General features: G+C 48.0%; 1 protein-coding gene across 1 annotated transcript; it reads right to left on the bottom strand.

Moving 5' to 3' along the window:
- Window positions 1–12,370: 12,370 nt before the first annotated feature.
- Window positions 12,371–13,114, bottom strand: ODF1 (outer dense fiber of sperm tails 1). Its single transcript, XM_030964539.1, has 2 exons — window positions 12,854–13,114; window positions 12,371–12,665 (listed from the first exon to the last, which is right to left on the bottom strand). Exons 1-2 carry the CDS (start codon window positions 13,054–13,056, stop codon window positions 12,371–12,373), a joined length of 498 nt encoding a protein of 165 aa, XP_030820399.1. The 5' UTR covers window positions 13,057–13,114.
- Window positions 13,115–19,991: the final 6,877 nt, after the last annotated feature.

Below are 19,991 nucleotides of genomic sequence, written 5' to 3'. Positions count from 1 at the left end.
TAAATACAATAAGGGCCTTTAGGAACGTTTACAAAGGAACAGAGGAAGTTTCTAAGCTATAGTTGACTGCCAGAGGTATGAAGAGCACTGGTAACTATATGGAAACCTGATTTTAGGAAGTTAGTTCTGTAGTAAAGTCTGTGCTAGTAAAAGATAGAAACAGATCTTCACACAATGACACTGTTCTCTCTGCCATTGCACTGTTGGAAGAAATTTAAGCCAGCACAGTAGGAGGGTGTTCAGCAAGTGGTGCTACCTGTGGGGATGTGGGTACCTCCAGAGCAGCCCCACAGCAAGGGCTCCCCTCTCCCAGTGAACAGCCCAGGTCACTCCATTTGCAGTTTGCAGCTCCTGCTGCTGAGCCTGAAGATGCTGAGGCTGCCCAGCACAGGTTGCCCAGAGACATTATGGATGCTCCACTACTGGAAGTGTTCAAGGCCATGTGGGACAGGGCCCTGAGCAACCAGATCCATGGCAGTAGGGTGGGACCAGAGGGACTTAAAAGTCCCTCTACCCCAAACCATTCTATGGTTTTTCAGCAGGAACTGGTGTGGGGACATGCTGGCCCCAGTGCCAGGCACTTGGGATCTCAGGTGGCTGGGCTAGGTCAGTGGTGAGCAGCATGGGGAACAGCCACATCCTGCCCAGGGAGAGAGCCTGGGACATTCCTCTGTGCCTGTCTGCACCCCAGCCCATGGATTGCACTGCCCAGGTAAGTGCCAGAGCTGCTGGAGCAGCAGTGAGGAGGACAAGCTTGCTCTCTCCTGGCATTGGTCACTGCACCCCTGGAAAGGTCAGCTTTGGGTGATGGGAGAGAACCCAACCCCTCAGCCACAACACCCTCCTGAGCATCTGCTCCTAAATGATGCTCCTAAATGGCAAATACAGGAGAGATGCTTACCCAAGGCTGCAGTCAGGAAGACTTTGCCCATTCCCTGCTGTGGGCTTTTCTTGCCCAGCTCTGCCTTTCCTGCCATGGAGAATTGATCTAGGCTTGCCCACTGTAATCCTGGTGGGCTTCCTTGAGCAGTGGTCCTTTTGGGGCAGGAGGTGGCCCAGGACCAAGTCTGCAGCCTCCTCTGTGTGTGATACTGAGATGTAGCTGCAGAAAGAGCCCTGCCAGCACCTGCAGCGGAGCTTTGGAGAGAAAATTATTTTAGCTGGCTGGGCTCAGTGCTCAGCAGAGGCTGAAACAGCCTCTCCAAGAATTTCAGCCCTGTCCAAGACATCTTCAAATCCTGGGAGAGCTGAGCATGACAAACTGCCGTGCTTCTGAGCAAACACTGGAGTTGGTGAGGAGGCTGTGGTGAACCTGGTGCTCCCTGGCACCACGTGGGTGTTCCTGGTGCTCCCTGACACCACATGGATGTTCCTGGTTCTCCCTGGCACCACCTGGATGTTCCTGGTGCTCCCTGACACGTGGGTGCCCTGGGTGGGCTGAGTGAGCACGTCGCTGTGGCGCGGGCAGCTGCCTTCAGCCTGCTGCAGTCTGGCTCTCTGCAGAGCAGGAATTGGAGCCAGGTGCAGTAGTGACCCAGGGAAAAGACAATTTTTTATTTCCTTTTAGGCCTATAAACTAAACAGAAAATAATTTTGTGCTGCAGATGTTTTTGAATGCTTCTTTTCTGTAAATATACCAGCATCCAAGATCCAAACTGCAGCTTCTCTGTGCCAAGAGTAGTCCACGAACAGCAACTGATGCCCTTCTGTACCAGGAGTGAATGTCCTAAAATAAACAAGCAAAAAAGGGGAAGAGAAAGTCTGATCAAAAGGAATGTCAGTTGATAAAGTAACAAATCCATTCGCTTATGTAACTTTTACAACCCCCTAGAACTGAGGCCAAAAATTGAGCAATTCCCTTAGTTCTCTCTGGTGCCAAGTGACTTTCAATCTGCACTATCTATATTAGCTCACATGAAACTCTTTTGCTACTGCTTTGTTGATTTTAAAGCCCAACTTACTTGGTGTTTTGAATTTAAATTACTGTGGCATTTGCTGATGGGAAATACAGTGAATTACTGTGGCTGGTGGAAAACACGAGCTTGTGTGGCTTGCGTTTGTTCTTTATTTTTCTTTATTTGGAAATTTTAAGTTTATTTCTTTGCCCAGTCAATGACACTGGCGATGGTCACTTTGATTTCAGCTGAAATGTGTCTTAAAGCCTGCTGGAGAGTCTCTTTGGTAGTGTGAGTGTCTTGTCCTCTTGGATCCTCTGAATGCCACCTGCCCCAGCCTGGTGTCCCTATCCCACCTGGAGGTGACAGGAGTCGAGGCTTATCTGGTCAGAAGAACCCAGCTTTATGTGGTCAGCATGGATGGATTTGTAACCATGTGCCCTCTGTCCTCAGCCCTTTGTGTGGAGCTGGGCACCTTTTGGCAAGCATTTCTGTGCTGTAGGAACAAAAGAACAGGTGGGGTATGTGCAAAAGGATTTACCAGCACTTCCTTTAAAATGTTAATGCTGCCTTGGGCCTCTTGAGGGTGTTCAGTGATGTGCAATAAATTGCTTTTATATGGCTTTGTAAGCAGTTGTGAATTTAAGACTGTTTTCAAGGAGCAAGAAGTGGTGTATCTATAATCACAGTCAGGGAGATGGAATAAAAACCTTTTCAGCAAGTGAACAAAAAAATATCTGGCCTTTAAGTCTTCTTGATAATGTTTGAAATCCAGTTAAACCTCTATACCCAGGAGAAAACTAGCACAAATAATGTCAGAGAGATTGATGCTAATGCTAAGGACAGAGCCTTGGGCTCTTCAAACGCATTCACTTACCTTTCCTTCTGTAAAAATAAAAGGAATATTCTAAAAATGTTATATTATTAGAGGTCAGCTTATCTCCCTACTTGTGATTTGTCATACTCTGCTCTGGCATAATAAATGTAAGTGATGAGCTGCTGTTCCTGCCAGATCTCATGGGCCTTCCCACATGAATCATTGGGAGCAAACTGAACTTCATCTCTAATTGGAATTCAAAGAGGCTGATGGATAGAAAGCTGTTAATAGGTCAGAAAGAATAAACTGAGGCCTAGAAAGGCACCTGAATTTGAGTGGAAAGTCGGGGTCTCCCTGAGGGGAAACAAAGTGGGTGAGAAGGGGAGGTGGGAGGGGGGAATGTTTCACTTCCAAGCCAGCCCCCATGATGGCACAGATGAAGTCAGGTCTCTGGGTGCTGTCAAGAGACACTTCTGCACAGATCCCAAACCTCAGACTCATCTCCAAAACATGGATGGGCCAGAACTGGCTCAATATTGCTGGAAGAAAAGAGATTAAGGATGAAAATTCAAATCCTGGAGAAACCAGAGGCTTTCTTGGAGCACTACAAGATGCATAAGATTTACAGACAAAGAACCAATTAAGCTTTCTTGTATGAAGATACCTGTTGTGCAAGAATGTGAGTGTTTAACTGGTAATTTCATCTATTTCTGATTTGAAAGACAAAATTTCCCTTACAGAATACAAAATGTGCTGGGATTCAAGCTGCTGCTGTCATTGGCAGGGGAGGTGCAGGAGCTCCTTCCTACACCCTGTGGTGAGACTTCCCCAGGATGCTCTGTAGAAGCTAATGAGCCTTTCAGACCAGCAGGCACATCAGGCCATCTGTTCAGCACACTGTGCTTCAGACCATTACATCTCAGCTGCCTGTCCCTGAGTTGAGCTAAACCTTGGGCTCTACCCCAGTTTTTGTCGAGAGGAATCCAGTATTGCATGACACACTATCAGCAGGGGGAAATGCCACCAAAGCTTTTGGCACATCAGCCATATTCCAAAGCCTGTGCCTCTCTCTGGTTTTGGGACAGGCTATTTGTGTAGCCATGCCCACTATTTTCCTATTTGCATTGCTCCAAAGTCAGCTTTCCTCCTAACATACAGTTTAAAGCTCTTACTTTAAATTTGTCCCTCACTCTGATTCCTTCTGATGTTGTTTGGAACCTTCACTCTTTGCTCTTTTAATATTTTGTCCATGTTTTTTTCACTCAGATGAAGTACAGACTCGAGCACTCTCTGTACCATACTGTGCTGACTCTCAGACACAGAAGCTTTCTGCCAAAGCATTCTGGGTACTGGACATGGTTCTCAGGCAGTCTAAGGATGCAGCATCTCCCAGCACAATGACTCCAATGTCCTCAAGCCTGTGCTTATCTTGTCTATGGGAATTCTTACCTGATTTTTTTTTCTGATACCATTGGCCGACGTTATCCTTGTTCTGTCAGTAAAACATTGCCAGAGAGATGGGCAGAAAACCAGAAAGGCCCCAGCACTGTCCTTAGGGAGCACTGCTTCTCATCCTGGGTGACTCCTGTCTCCAGTAGCTGTGGACATGGCACAGCAGAGGCCCAGCTGCTCCTGGCACAGAGCAAGGGGCACAATGAACTGGCTGCAAACAAGGTGCAGCTTTTGCTTCAGGGTCCCCAGCACCCAGGGGACAGTCTATGACTGATAAATTCCTGTCACATAGGCTATTAGAGGGCAAGTGTTGGTTGTGCTGCCTGCAGCCTGCTGACACCAACAGGCAAGGCATCCCTCCTCTCCCCAGCTGCACGATGCTCCATGAGTTCATTTTTAAATGGCCTCTTTTAGACCAGATTTTACCTAAATCTTACCATCTCCTGGCTGGAACCAAGTCTGCTGCACTGGCTTTCCTGCTCCCTGGCAGCACATGGCCCTGAGGCCCAGGCTGAGGGCTCAGCAGTGGATGTGCAGCCCTGGTGAGCCATGTGTGTGTGTTTTCTCTCACACAGCTCAAGGGTTTATGCAAAATGAGCCAAGTGTGCAGAACATCTAGCTGCATCCCATGCAGGGTGTCCCATGTGCTGTGGTTCCCATGTGCACATGCTGACATCAAGATCTGCACTGGCTTCTGGCTCAGTCCTCCCCACTTGCTGTCAGGGTGATGGAACACCTCTTTAAGGATTTGTTTGTGCTTTAGAACATTCCCCCCAAACACAGCCAGCACATTTGTCCTGACTAGATCCTCTCTGCAAGGGCTCTGGGTCCGTGTGGTGGGATTGAGGTGGTTGATCCCACTTCCACAGCAGGCTGCAGGCACCCTGGGAGAAGAATGGGGTCCTGCTGTGGTATTCAACCCTGCAAACACACAAAGTGGGGACCCAGGAGCAGGAAACTTGTTCTTCTCGCTGATGTCCTTGGGTGGGCTGGTGCTGAAGGAGCTCAGCACCGAAGGTGCAGAACTTGCATCCCTGCACTGCCTGCCTGGGTGCCAGGAGGACAAGAGCCAGTTTCCAGGAGCTCCCATGAGGACAGGGCTGAAGCTGCAGGCAGCAGGACCCTGCCTGCAGGGAGCCCAGGCAGCCTGTGCAAGGCAGTGCTGGGAGCCAGCAGGCTGCCCAGCCCCAGGGCCACTGTCTGGCCAGTGGTTACTGACCTATGTACTGCTGCTCCCTCCCTGCCTGCAGCAATCCTCTGCCATGTCAGGACTTGCTTTTCCTCTGTTTTCCAGATGAAGCAAGCACATATAAATGGCTGAATAGTACTACAGTACAAGCATTGCTCCTGCTCCTTTAGTAGCTGCTCTGAAGCGTAAACAGTGAGTGCTTCCATCCTCCAGGTTGTTTTGGTGCTTTAATCCAATATGAAGTGTCATTCTCTGTGCACACTTTGCATACCTCTCCTACAAGAAATCTACCATATTGTCATGGAGTCAGCTGCACCACATTTGAAATGTACAACATCCTGTTAACTGGGCACCCAGGCCAGACTGGATGGCTTGGAGTTTATGTAGGTCAGTCCCTTGGGCTATTTTTAAATATTGAGGTGAGGATTACATTACATTGGTGCACTACCATCCACAAATCTCTTCGGGTGCCAGCCCAGGTTTTCAAGCTGAGTGCCTGGCCCTCCAGGCACACCAAGCAGCCAAGAATGGGTGGGTACCTGGTCAGATAAGATGGGATTTTGGCACTTTCCCCAAGATGATTGAGTTTTCCTCTTAGCTCTGTATCCTGGTCATGTCAATATCTCTGTGTTTTTCCAAGGGTGCTAACTTTGTAGGTGTTCACAGTAATGGTGAAGTTCTGCTGTGTGCTGTTGCTGTCCAGAGGATTTCATGGGAATAGAAAGTGCTCAAGACATGGCATGAGTGGGCTCAAAGTGCTGGAATTTTAATTTATTAATCTCTTTTCAATGTCCTGAAGCTTTACTGAATTTGGAGTCAGTAAAACCTCAGCAAGGCTGCATGACTTTTAGCTGCTACAATCAGCTGTTACTACCTGCTACAGTGCTGGTTTCCTTTTCTTCTGCTGCCTTGCTACCAAAGGATGATCACTGATTTTAATTATTTACTTGCATGAGATCCTTATTTGTTCTCAACTTCACATCTCCTACCATAGTCATCTCTTCTGCATCCTGCAGATTCTGCTCATATTTAAACATTTCTAGCAGGTTTCCAAAGAGAGGGAAAAGCCAAGACACAAAGCAATGGTGGTCCCAGCTTAGCATTGCTGTTACAGCTGGCTGAGCAGGAGGCAATGGCTCTGAAGCTCCTTGGAGTTGTCCCAATGGGCTGTGCTCAGGTCTGAGTGTCTTCAGTGCACCTTGCTGTGACCTCAGCCTCTCCTCTTCCCCATCCCTCTTCTGCTCTGCCAGAGGACAGAGCCTTCCCTCCCTGCTGGGCTCTGGAGAGTCTGTCCCAGTGGCTGCCCAAAGCTGGGCTCCAGTGCCTTGCCCGTGGCTGGTGTCAGGCCACTCGTCCCTGGGTGTGACAAACTCTGCCGGGTCCCTCTGCCTTCCCACTGACTTCTGCTCACACTCTCCTGGAGGTTCTTCGTGGGCCATAGCCAGCTGCTCTGGGTGATGTTCCTGGTTCTGTGCCTGCAGGAGCACAGCCCTGTGTCCCACAAGCACAGGCAGGTGGTGGCTGGTGGCCGCCCAGGCAGCAGCCTGGGACAGGGGCATGGGAGGTGTTATATATATGGTAGATTAATTCATGCTGTAAAGTTAGAAATAAGTATATATAAAATATTAGGAGAAATCAAACCCTATGCTGGTGACTACTCCTGCTGGGAACTGCATTCTATTCACATTCTGGACAACACTAAAGATAACATCAAGCCAGTTACCTTATGAATAAGGCCTGCAGCCTCCCTGACTGAGGACAGAGTTATGCATATGGTAACCCCTTCCCGGACAGCCTCAATGAGACTGGCTCAGACCATCAGAAGGGGTTTTCCTGCGGCACCATGCGTGAGAAGATATCATCTGGACCTTCCCGGAATGGAATGTCCTGAAGAAGCTCGCAAGACCTGCACCTGGAAAGGATTAAGTCTACACACTCAGGAAATATACATCTTCTGCCTGGGTACTCAGACATTTGTCTGAGTTCGGACTTTGTCTTTGTCTGCTTCTACACATGTATAGATTCACCTTTACATGTAAAGAGACACAAAGAAATATGTGGTCATCTCTGGCTCAGGCAAAATAAACTGTATATAAACTGGCTCCTGTGAGCACTCGCTGTGTACCTTCGGGGGAACGCTGACACTGTCAGCAGGAACCCAAGGGCACCCAGCATCTGTGTCCGGGCCAGATGCTGTCTTGGCTGTGGTTGATTTTTGCTTTTTCCTAAAATTCTATTTTTTGTTAATTGACTTAATAAATCTTTGTTGATTTTTTTGATAAATTGGCTACAGATTTGATAATTTATAACAGAGGGGACAGGTTTGGCTGCTGTGGCTGCTGCGGGTCCTGCTCCTCTCTGTCGAGACCCAGGACTCTCCAGGGCTTTGGGGCCCAGACCTCGGCAGAGAGAGGATTTTGTTTTCTCTTTTGAGATGTTGCAAAGTGCCACATGCACTTGTGTGACTGTGAGGCAGAGCCCTGGCAGCTCTCCCTTTTGTAGACTTTTCTGCACACACGTGTGGAGATGCAAAAAGCTATGGCAAAAAAACCCCAAACCCAAAGAAACAAAAAAGAGGAGGCTATATTTTATTTTTCTAGCAAGTTAAAATCTGTTCTAGTGAGGTGTGGGTGCTAATGATTTTTAGTTTTCAAATTTTTTAATTCTAGCATTGTAAGTCACTTGCAAGGCTTTAAAGACTCTGTGTAACACCCCAAGATAGGGACCAGCACAAGCAACCGGAGAGCGGAGGAGAGACCTGCTATTATTGATAATTGATGTTGAAATTGAGAAACACAATTGCACGGAGAGGATTTCACACCACATAGCAGGGCAATTGAAAGGATAACCTCCAGGACAGCAAAGCTTGTTTCACGTAGAGTAGGGTTTCAAGAGAAGAAGCAAACCCTCACACATCACTTGTCAAAAGAAAGGCCTGACCTACCCCAATTGGAGGGGCACAAATGGGATGGCAGAGGGAATTAGAAGATAGACAGAGATGGAAAACTTCCTTTTCATTCTAGAGACCCGGGAAAGGACTTGTAGGGTTAAAGAAGAGAAGCAAGGGCCAGTGTCCCATGCTCATGGAGGTGGCAGCTTCACGACAGTCATGCCAAGCTGGAAGGATCAACTTTCTCCTCACCTAAATTCAGTGCAGGGTTATTAATGAGGCGGCAAGTGCAGAGTCCAGAATGACAACAAATCTATGGAGTCTTTGGTACAAAAGCAGAGTTGAAAACATGGGTCCTGCTCTCTCTTATAAACTCTTAGGGCTTTCTCCAGGGGAGATGAAGGAAAACAGGCTTGGAAAATTTACCTAAGAGACTAAGATGCCAAACAGCTTAGCAAGGACAATGGTTAAATTTAACTTTAAGCACAAACACGATGGATGGATGAAGCTTCTCACCTCATGAGGAGGTGCAGTGGAGGGCAGCTGCACCAGCCCCACCTGGCTGGGGTGATGCCCAAAGCCTCACATGCTGCTGCTCTGAGGATGAGGACAGGAGGTGTGAGGAGTGGAGCTGGCCCCTGTGACAGGCGTTTAATTTAGTCCTTGGCAGAAAGAGCCCTGCCAAGTAGGCACTGCCCACTGGGAGCAGCAGCCCCCTGCCTGAGCAGTGCTGTGCCCTCGGGAGCAGCAGGCACTGAGGCACCGGGAGAGAGGAAAGACGGGATCTTTTCACCTTCTCATGAAGGCACGGCTCTGCCCAGGTTTTCAATAGCAGGGAGAGAAACAACAGTTCAATACAGCCTAAGCCTGTGAAGAGCACAGCAGAGCACTGCCTGGCTGTAGGAAAACCCCTAGAAATTGATGCCTGAGGAAAGGTTTGGATTTAGCATCCTCAGATGACCTCTTGTTACAAATTCCTTGGCTATTTATAAACGCCCCCCATAAGACTAGAGTTCAAGAATGTACTAACTTTTAGAACTACAGAGCCAATTCACCCTCTCTGACATCTTCCTCATGCTAGGGAATTCAGAGAGAGTATCTGCTGCATGATGGTCAAGATTGGCCCCAATAATAATTTGTTGCAACAACATGCTGAAGAATACATGAACCACTGGAAACCCCTGCTGGGCTGATAACTGTGGCAGAGACAGGCTAGGCTGCTGAAGGAAATGAAAGTGGTCTTAAACAGGAGCCTTAGCTCCATGGGGGAGAGCTGCAGGATCAAAGGTCAATATAATCCAGTGTAGTAACCTAATGTGATGGTGGTCTGTCAACAGGTGGTCTGTCCTGAGAGCTCTTGCACACCCAGGATCACAAAACAGCTCTGTCTCTTGTTCTCCTCTTCACTTGCTCTTAGTGTTACAGAAAAAAACGCCAGCTCCGGTGTGTGCCAACCTTATTGCTTTGTGACGCCACCCTCAGTGTGTTTGCTCTGAATAAAAGAGTTGCACGGTGGTAAATTTTAAAAAATAGTATCTGCCACCTAGTGGTAAATGAATTTTTTTAATGGCAGATGGTGATGATACAGCTTGCTGGGTTAATGTTGGCTTTCCAAAGGTATTTTCTCCTTGAAAACTCTCAGTACATGTTTATTATAGATTTTGGGCTAAGTTCCAAATTGTTAACAGCATGTAGGTATCAACAAAACCAAGTGACTGTTTCACTGATTTGATTCTATTACAGAAAAGGTCTCCAAGGTGCTCCTACCAGCCTAGACTAGCAACTCACAGGATGTAATATGAATTCAGAATTTTCCTCAGAATGTCATATCTGTCAATAAGTGCTCAAGAGTGTAATTTGGCTTTAAAGCACAAGGAGCCTAATTTAAGAACAGCGTGTGAAGAGCATGTGTTAAAGGATGAGCAATAAGGATAAGAGCAGCCAGAGCCAGCCCTGTGATTGCCGTGGGACTCGATGTATTCTGCAAGTCACGGGTAGAGGGGAGGTGTTGAAATATGTTTCCCTTCTGCATGCTTAGACAGCTTCTGTAGAAATCATTACAAAGTGCAAAAATCCTGCCACAAAGGGGCTTTGGTTTTATTACTTGGTTGGTTGCTTTGTAGGAAGATGGTCTTTCCCAGTCCATCCCCAGTCCCTATCCCTGCTGTGTGCTCTCACTGGAGGCTCCCTTGCAGCCTCCCAGGGGAGGGGTGGCTTAGGTTTACACATCCTTGGCCAACACCAGCAGAATCAAACTACCTGTGCATGGGCACCCTCTCAGTATATTAGGAATGTCTATAAGAATGACGAAGAGACACTTGATACCAAGGTCTGTAGTGACTGGAGAAGCAGTTTTAAATGGAAAAAGATTAGATTTAAATATGACATAAGGAACATTTTTTTTTTTTTATGAGGGTGGTGAGACACTGTAACAGGCTGCCCAGAAGCCAGGTTGGATGGGCACTTGAGCAGCCTGGAAGATGTTCCTGGTCATGGTAGGGGCATTAGACAAGGTCACCTTCCAAACTATTCCATGGTTGTATGGTTCTATATTGATCCAGCTATACACTAAGCCCATAAAGTTTAACATTTATTAACAGGAGTTATTTTAAGTGGTAGCTGGATGCTGAAAGTATCCCAGAAGCAGTTAATTTCTTGCACCACAGTTAAATTACCAAGCTGTTTATAGCCAAGCTAAACTGATCCTCAGCTGATCTGCGTGTAATATGTGACTGAAGGAGCTCCCTCCACCCAGAGGACAGGAGCAGGTGGTGATGGAGCCAAGGGCCTCCCCCAGCCATGGACTCACTGCTCTGTAACCCATCCCCTGTGATTCACCACCCTCATGAGGTGAAAGTCAACTGTGGAAGTGAGGCTGTCTGTTTGCAGGCTGTACATAAACCACTGGCTTTGTTTTCTTCAGGTGTGAGTGTTTCCAGGGGAATATTCCAGCAGTGAGTGGGTGCTTTTTGCACTGGGGACCCCTTGGACGCTCTGAGAGACATTGATCCAGTTGGTGTGAGGGTCCTTTAGGAGTCAGGGCCCCCACAGATGACAGCCACCAACTGCATTTCTCAGGCAGGCTAATGGCAGGGACAGCACTCCACTCTGAAGAGTTTCAGCTGTGCAGCACACCTGCACAGCACCAGCCCACAGGCGCTCACCCTCTCCCCTGGCAGGTTAGGGAACATCAGATTGTGTGCCAGCACAACCTAAAACATTGAGCTCCCTGTCAGAGAAGTCTGCTGCAGGGGAGTGCATCACATGAAGAGGAGGCAACCTTCCTCCCTCCAGCCCCAGGGGCTCATGAAGCCTGAAGCAAGTGCTGCTCACTGGGGAGATGCTGGCCCAGGTGGCTGGTAAATGCAGGCACCAGGTATGTTCTGTTACTCCTTTCTGCAGTGGGAGGTAATGCTACTTCCCACAGGAGTGCATACCCAAGTGCTGAGGCTAGGGCAGCAAAATTTAAATTGCCTTCAAGCAATTATACTGACAATTCTCCCCCTCTCCCAACATGAAAAATGTTTTCTTATTATTTTGGAGCCATTGATTCAGCAGGAAATGCTATCATTCCCTCTTCAGCTGGTAAGAGTTCTACCCTAATCCCAACTCTTCTAAGGAAAAGCTCTCTGTCCTTCATCCACAGCTTTTCCCAGCCAGGCACTCTGTGCAAGAACCAAGCCAAGGGAACAAAGGGTACAGCTTGATTTTTTTTGGGAGAAGGCTCCTCTCCTCAAGGTGTTTCTCTTCAAGATTTTCCTCCTAGAAATACTCTAGAGCTCAAATGGAAGAGGTTGGGTTGAGAGAAGTGTCCTTACAGAAATGTGACTGATCATAAATGGTGCTTCTCAGCCTTTAAAATCCATGAGATTGTATGCCCTGAATCCACCACCTCTAGCCCTGCTTTCAGTACCCAGTAAGTGACCACAGTCAAGTATGCCCAAAAACACCTTTGTGTTTTCCTGATGGCACTCTCCTTTGTGCCCACCAAACCCCTTCAAAATGAGGCTCACACAACCTGCTCAGAACGCTGCTTTCTTTAATGGAAGAGGTAAGAGAAGCTCTGACACAGATCTAAATGTTGAGGCATTGGAATGGCTGTGGCTGGTTTGGCTTTCTGCTGCAGCTCAGTAAGGGCAGAGATAAGGGCAGCACTTGGGTGGCGGGAGGCACTTGGATTCCACGGAGTATGTCACCTCCTTGTCACACACCCCTGGCGGCAGGCAGAATTCCTTCACGAACTTTTTGTAGTTACTGGTCTTTGACAGGCCGGTGTTGCACTCCACCTTGCGCTCCGCTGACACCGTCACCTTCCCGTCCTTCACCGTCACCGTGATGTCTCTGGGGTCAAAACCCTTCACATCGATCAAAGCCAAGTTTTGACCACTGCACGAGTTCAACATCATGCCAAGTCTTTTTGTTCTGGAATTAAAACAAGAGACGGATCTTTACTTTCCCATATGCCTTTCAATTTATTTCTCCAAAATGGCCATTTCACTCCCACCCTACTTACCTGTATCAACCTTTGCTCCCGACAGCAATGTCAAACCTCCCTTTATCCTACCCTAAAGGTTGCCAGTGTCAGTAGAAAGCAGGCAGCTCTCTCTTACCTCTCATTTCTCGCAGCGAGGCAGGCAGGCTTTCTCCGGAAGCAGGGCTGGGGCAGGCAGCAGCAGGAAAGGAGGCAGCGGTTCAGGCGGGCCGAGCACAGCCTCTCCCGGAGCAGCTGCAGCCGCAGGTCCAGCAGCCTCATCTGCCTGTTGATGTGCCGCAGGCCCTGCATGCTGTCCTCCTGGAAGTAACAGTGCGACATTGTGAGGCTGGAAGTGTGTCAGGGCAAGAGCGGTCTGGAGTGCCCTGAGAGCTTCATCTGCTGCTGAGCCTGGGGCAGGGCTGCCGTTGTTCCTGCAGCCTCCCGGCGCTGCCTCACGGCTCCGCGGGCCCGGCCGCCACGGTTCCGCCGTCACCATGGCAACAACGGCCCGGCCCGCGCTCAGCCCAGGGCCTGCAGCGCCCGGCCCGGCCCGGGATGGACGCGGCAGGGACAGGCCCGGGATGGACAGGGCAGCAGGGACAGGCCGGGGATGGACAGGGCAGGGACAGGCCGGGGATGGACAGGGCAGGGACAGGCCGGGGATGGACATGGCAGCAGGGACAGGCCAGGGATGGACAGAGCAGGGACAGGCCGGGGATGGACATGGCAGCAGGGACAGGCCGGGGATGGACAGGGCAGGGACAGGCTGGGGATGGACAGGCGGGACAGGGGATGGACAGGGCAGGGACAGGCCGGGGATGGACAGAGCAGGGACAGGCCAGGGATGGACAGAGCAGGGACAGGCCGGGGATGGACATGGCAGCAGGGACAGGCCAGGGATGGACAGAGCAGGGACAGGCCAGGGATGGACACGGCAGCAGGACATGTGTGCAGTGGCTGGGCTGCAGAGCCCCCATGGGCCTTGGGGAGCACGACTTGCATGCAGTTTTGTACACAATGTTCCTTCATCGTGGCTGCCCAAAATTCCCAACAATGATACTGACCATCAGCTTCTATCACCTCTGACTAGTGCTGGAGCCCAAGACATGAAATATATTCCCTGAGACTGGCCTGTGACACAAAAGCTAATCCCAGCCTCAGCAGCACCAACACCCTTGTCTCTCAGGCATCTGCCCAGCAGCAAGCCAGATGATGTGTTATTTTCCCAAGGTGCAATATAAATTTGGCTTATCAATAAATCAAAAGAGCCATATTATTTTATATTTTTATATTTTATTTTAGATTTAATTGGTAGTTTCACCCATAAAAAGAAATAAATTGCTTTGTGCTTTATTACTCATAAAAGGCATCACTTTTTTGGTCTGAAGACCAATCTTTTATTTAAAAACTGAATTCAAAGGCTGACAACATGTGAAGTGTCCCTCCTGTGTGGAGCCTGCACACCCCTCTGATGGGACTAGTTTGTCTTTAAAACTCTGACACACTCTATTCTCTTGAGCTCTACATGAAAGGGTCCTTCAGGAGGTCTCTCTTGCCTGCTGAGCCTGAACCCTTTATTTCCCAGAGGGAGGTTTTTGCCAAGCCCAATCTGAAGAGATGAGGTCTGGAGCCAATCACTCAAACTGAGCATTGAGCTCAGTCTTCCTTCTGATACACAAGTAGGGACCACAAATGCCCCTACAAAGCAAAGATGCTGAACACAAGGGTGTGTATCAAAACAAAACTTCTGCAGGGAAAGCAACAGCTCAAAAAATAATTTGAAGCTAAACCTCCCTGATACATGAAACCGGGGTGTTGAGGATTTGCCATGTGCCCCACAGGAGATTGAGGAGGGTCTGCAGGCAGTGGTGCCCATAGGGTGCTGACTCCTTTGGGATGCATCTTTATGCCAAGGGATGTGAGCTTTTCCCCACAGGCGTGCTCATCCAGGGAGATTGTCCCCAGAGCAGGACAGCATCAGCACGGTCTGCAGACAGAACGCTGAGCAGAGGGGCCTGCAGACAAAATAACCCTGGGGGGGCATCACCACATACCATACACAGGATAAGCAGGTGTGTGTGAACACAAATCAACCAAGCAGGTGCTGGCCAAGCTCTGCTCTCCTCCACCACTGCCCTCTTTCCCACCATCATCTGCTGGGCAGTACCCAGCAGTGCTGTTGGCTTGCATTGCCTTGGGAGCAGTGTGTGCTTTGCCTTGTCTCACTGTGTCCCAAAACCTCCTAGGAAATCCTGCAGTTGGATGAAACACTATGCCCACTGTGGAATTAATTAATCCAGGGATGACAACACTGGTTTATAGAGATTTCTCAAAACACCCCTGTGTGTAGCTCCTCATCCCCAAGGGCTCTCTCACATCAGCCACATACCTGCACTTATGTTTGCAAGCAGTGTTTAAAAAACATAAAAGCCTATCTGCAGGCAGGATGTTTTTGTAACACTCTGAAAAAGGGGCTGTAACTTTTAAAACAATGGAAATATAGAGCTCTGAAAGTAATTTGTAGCCTTGTTTTCCGTTACTGCAGCAGCTAAGCAATGTTGGTAAAGAGCTTTTTCCATGCTTCTATTGCTGTTTTTTGTTACTCCCACACACTTCAAACTTTTGGTCTTCTGCTGCAAATTGTTCACTTTGCACATATAAGAGATGGATGGGTGGCTAGACGAGACAACTCAATAATTATGTTTCATCTTATATTTTATGAAATTTCTATAAAGATCTGCATGGCAGTCATCCTCAGTGTGACTTCCTAGGGGCTGAGCAGAAGCTGGAACCTGCTGTGGCTGACAAATGACTCTCTTGGTCATATGTACTTGGAAAGAGCTTTGGAAGGTGGTTCCTGCCTCTTTCTACCACTTAGCACTGTTTGCCAATTACAGCAGCTGAGTATTAGAAATTTAGTTTCAGTGTTCTCAGATATATGTGGTCATTTCCAGTAGTGCCTCCAGAGAGCTTACAGTCTGTGGGTGTCATTTTTAGGAAAGGGGCCCTCAAAAGCATTCAGAGAAGAAGGACTGGTCTGTCTCTCTTGGCAAATGAGGATGGGTTGCCTGGTATCCCTTTACAGGCTTTCACTCCCTTTGGGTGCTGGCAGCACACCGAAACCCATGCTCTTAACAGTTCTAAGGAGTCAGATCCCACCACAGGCCATGAAAGCCAAAAACTGTTAACAATAAAAATGCCTGAATTACAGTGATTTCTGAAAATATGTGACTCTGTAATAAAGGGCTGGGCTCCTGACTCATGAGAAGCTATTTGGTTTACAGAAACAGCTCACTCCTGAGGCAGGCTGATCTGCCATGTGTTAAACAAGCATTTCTTGATAGGCTGCTTCCCACAGCCACAGCTGTGTCCTCCACTTCCTCCCCAGCTCCCCTGCATCAACATCAATGTGCTGTTCTGGGCTGGAGCAGCCTCAGATGGGGCTGGGATGGATGGCTGAGCCAGGCCGTGAGGATCAGGCTGGGAAACGTCACCCACCATGAGTAATGCTGCTGCTGCTGCCCTCTGGGATGTATCAGGAAGAGTGTTGTACTGCAGGAAGGTGAGCTGCCCTGTAATTATTTCCTGTGAGCTGTGGCACAGCTTGCCTGCCCTTCTGGGCATGGATGGATAATTATGGGACCACACTGGAGGAATAAGCAACCTCGTGCATGTGACTTGGACAATGTCACCACTGTGGAGCTGGTGATTCTCAGGCACAGGGAAGTGGCACTCACATTTCTGTGGGTCTGCCTGGCTGGCCCCACTTGAAAGGAGCACCAAACACTTCCTGGAAGGTAGATGGATGAATAAGAATTGTTTTGAGTACAGATCAACTCCACCTTGAGGGTGTGCTGTCTGTCATTTCAAGAACCAGCTTAGCTCCATTTCCCAAGGGGAAGGAGGGACTTCTGGCACACAGTGTGTTACTGCAGCTGCTGGTGGGGTAGTTCCAGTACTCCTGGTAGAGAGGATTTCTTGGTGTGTCTCTTTCACTGCAAGTCAGCTGGTGCTGTAAATGCAATGTGGAGTTGCTGGTGGCATGCTGGTATGTGGGTGCTGCATGTTACTGGGACATGGAGAATCAGCAGGGTAACACCACTGTGGTTTCAGCTGAAGCAGGTCCCTGCCCAGTGAAGACAAGGTGAATTTTGGCTTCTACAAAGACCAAGTCCCATGTTTGGGGATGTTAAGGAAGTGAGTCCACTAATGAGCCTAACTTGCAAGTGCTGCTTTGAAATTGTCTTTACTAATCAATGGAATAGGAAATCCTCCTGTTTCATATCTGCTGCAGTCCCAGGGAGTCTGCAGAGTCAGTTCTGACCTGGCATGAGGAGGAGGATGAAGGAGTGCATTTGCTACAGCATCCATGTCTGATCCAGCCCTTGTCAGTCTCACAGGTTGTCTTGAACCCACTCCCACAGTGACCTCAAAGACAACATCTCAACACATACAAGTCAAACACAGTGTGGATTCTTTGGTTCCTTAAGCATCCCTGGCTGTCAAGGTCTTCCTGATGCCCATGAAGCTGAGAAGCTCCTCAAATGTAAAAGCAGAATGGAATCTGGCAGATGTCCTCCATTGCTTTCAGTCAGGTGTAACTGCCCCCGCCTTGTTCACAGTGCAGAGCCAGGCACCTCTCCACTCTGAGTCCACTGAGTTCACAGAGCCCAGTGAATTGTCTGGGGAGTCCACAGAGATGGATTTGAAGATACTCCATATGACCTGAAACTCAAAAAAAAGCCCCTAAAAAAAGTCCCCAAAAAACACCCCCCAAAACCTGACCAAACAAAAAACCCAACCCTAAACCTCCAAAACCCCAAGATCTAACTCCCAGGGCTGGAAATACTGCTATCTTCTTTGCCCTTTCAAGCACAATTCCTGAATTAACCATTCCTTCAAGGTTTCTCTTGGTCTCTTTTGAGCAAGAATACATCAAGTTCAGCAAGTACAGATCAATTCAGTGTGGTCAACATATTTTCATACCTACCAGGTTTTGACAGTGTTTGAAGCATTGATTTACAGGTATCAGGCAGAATCTATCAACACCCCAATCACCTTCTTGAGTGGGGTATAAGGATATCACTTGAAGCTGAGTCTGGACCAACCCTCAGAAGAAGTCCAGGTGTTTTTTAACTGAGAGTGCAATTGCATACAGAGCACTGTAGCCACACACTGCACTCAGGCAAGCATGTGCTCAAATGGATAATAATGATCATTTCCTCCTCTTCTCATTTCCATATGGAACAGAAGTAATTAGCCATGTAACTGTGCCCCTAGGTCCAGCCAAGTATTGCTGCAAGGCTTGGAGCAGACCCAGGTATCAGGCTCCAGCTCAGCCTCCTGCTCCTTGGAGTGGCATTGCCTTCCAGTATGAACCTGTGGAATTAACTCCTGGGATGGTATTTCTGGATTGCCAACGCACTGTTTATGTAAACGAGACATCCTTTGATATTCTCTTGGTTTTATCAACATATTTAACACTCTTTAACCTTCATAGGAAAAAATACTCATGTTATATTATATCAATAACTGCTTTTTATATCTTTCCTCAAGGAATTCTTTCTCCACTTGAAACTCATAATGGAGCAGTTGAATTCCTTCAATTCAAATTTAGATGATTCATCAAATATTTTGCACTGACTCCTCAAGCTGCTGCTCAGACACACTGATGCTTAGTCAACTTTTTAAAAAAGAGTTGTCTTTTCCTTGTTTCCCTAGTGCTGTCCTAACATGTCTTCCTAATAAATAACATTCCTGCATTATCCTGGGCTCTCTCCCACTCCTGCTCTCCCACTGGCACACAGTGGTGGGGATCTGAGAGGCAGGACCATATTTTGTTACACCCAAGTGAATAAATGTCCTTCTTCCAAACAAGGTCTGCTCTAAATAGGTCAGGTGGAAGAAAAGGAAGGGGGTACCCTTCCCTTTAGCAGCAAACTGGTTAATCAATTCCTGACCTGCTCATGGCATTATTCACTCTAGCTGTGCATGTTTGAATGTAATTAAAGCAGTGACAGGTCTTTCCCCAGCATACTTCAGGGCACCATGCTACCCAGCATCATTGCTAAAGATGCTTTGTCCCATGTGCACACGGGATCTTGACTAAAACATCCTGCAGCACCATGCCATGGAGAGCAGAAGCCCATCAGTGGAATGTCAGTGGTGCTAATTCACATGAGGGCCTGGCTTTGCCACCCCTGCCATTGCTCCTGCACTGGTGGGGCAGTGCAGACTGCCTGGACTTGCAGCAGCTGCTTGCCATCCTGCATGTTTGGAGGAGTGATGCTGTGGGAGAGCTTCTCACTCCCTCCATCAAGCCAGTCCCTCTTCCCAAAGGTAGTATCTGAAAGCTGCTGCAATGTTTAAAGGGAACAGCCTGCTGAAAAATCAAATTTTTTTTCTCTCTGTCACCACCAGAGTAATTTCTAGGACTCTTTACCACCTTTCAGTAACAAAACAAGGAAGACTGCAGCAGTTTTCAGGCCCTAAAGCTGCTCTGAAAATCCCCTTGCTTCAGCTTTTGTTTTCAGCCAACATTACTGTATTCCTACTGTTCCCATTTAGTGCAAATAGCTCAGCTAACTGAGCACCCAGAAGAGATGTAAATTGTTGAGTAGCTGAAAATGGTCATTATTTGTGCTTTCAGAGGTATGAACAAGGTAAGTGGTATTAGCCAGCCATGTACAACACCCCGGGTACAAACCCCCATCTGTGAGCAAGTGCCAAGAGCCACTGGTGCCTGTGGAGTTCAGTGTGTAATGTATCTACTGGCTCTTGTTCTTCCATTGTAAGTATCTTGTCCACCCAAGTGCAAACAAAAAGTTATTTGCTACAAAATCTGCATTCTATGTTGTTAGTCAATAGTCTGACATCTGCTTCTGTCCAGGAGAGTCCTCTACAAATGAAACACAGTTTTGCTGCAGGAGTAGAAATTAATGTACTAGTTGTCTCAGTTTGAAAAGACAGGTGTCTGCTAAGGAAGACAGGAGTCTCCCTTGAAATGGAAAATGTAAACCCCCTCCCTCCAAATTATGATAATTTTGAAATTAAGGCGGTCTCAGGCAAAGATGTAGGAATAGGAATTACAGTTCTTTACTAGGAAAATTAAAATAAAAATGCAGTAGTACAAAAAACAAACCAACCAACCAACCAACCAACCAAAAAAACTTACTGAGAGAGTCAGAATATAACCTGACACCCTGTTGGTCAGGATGTTGGTAGCAGTCTGATTAAATGGTGGCTGCAGTCCTCCTGGAGTGACAAATGTGGTT

This window comes from Camarhynchus parvulus, chromosome 2 (assembly GCF_901933205.1).
Source record: "Camarhynchus parvulus chromosome 2, STF_HiC, whole genome shotgun sequence".
NCBI lineage: Eukaryota > Metazoa > Chordata > Aves > Passeriformes > Thraupidae > Camarhynchus > Camarhynchus parvulus.
Note: the sequence above shows the minus strand (reverse complement) of the source record. Positions and strands in the feature narration are given on the sequence as shown.

Excerpts from the sequence above, each read along its gene's own strand:
- ODF1 (XM_030964539.1), bottom strand. The coding sequence starts at position 13,056 with ATGTCGCACTGTTACTTCCAGGAGGACAGCATGCAGGGCCTGCGGCAC. Across the intron at positions 12,666-12,853 it reads CTCGCTGCGAGAAATGAGAG|AACAAAAAGACTTGGCATGA; the intron begins GTAAGAGAGAGC and ends TTTTAATTCCAG.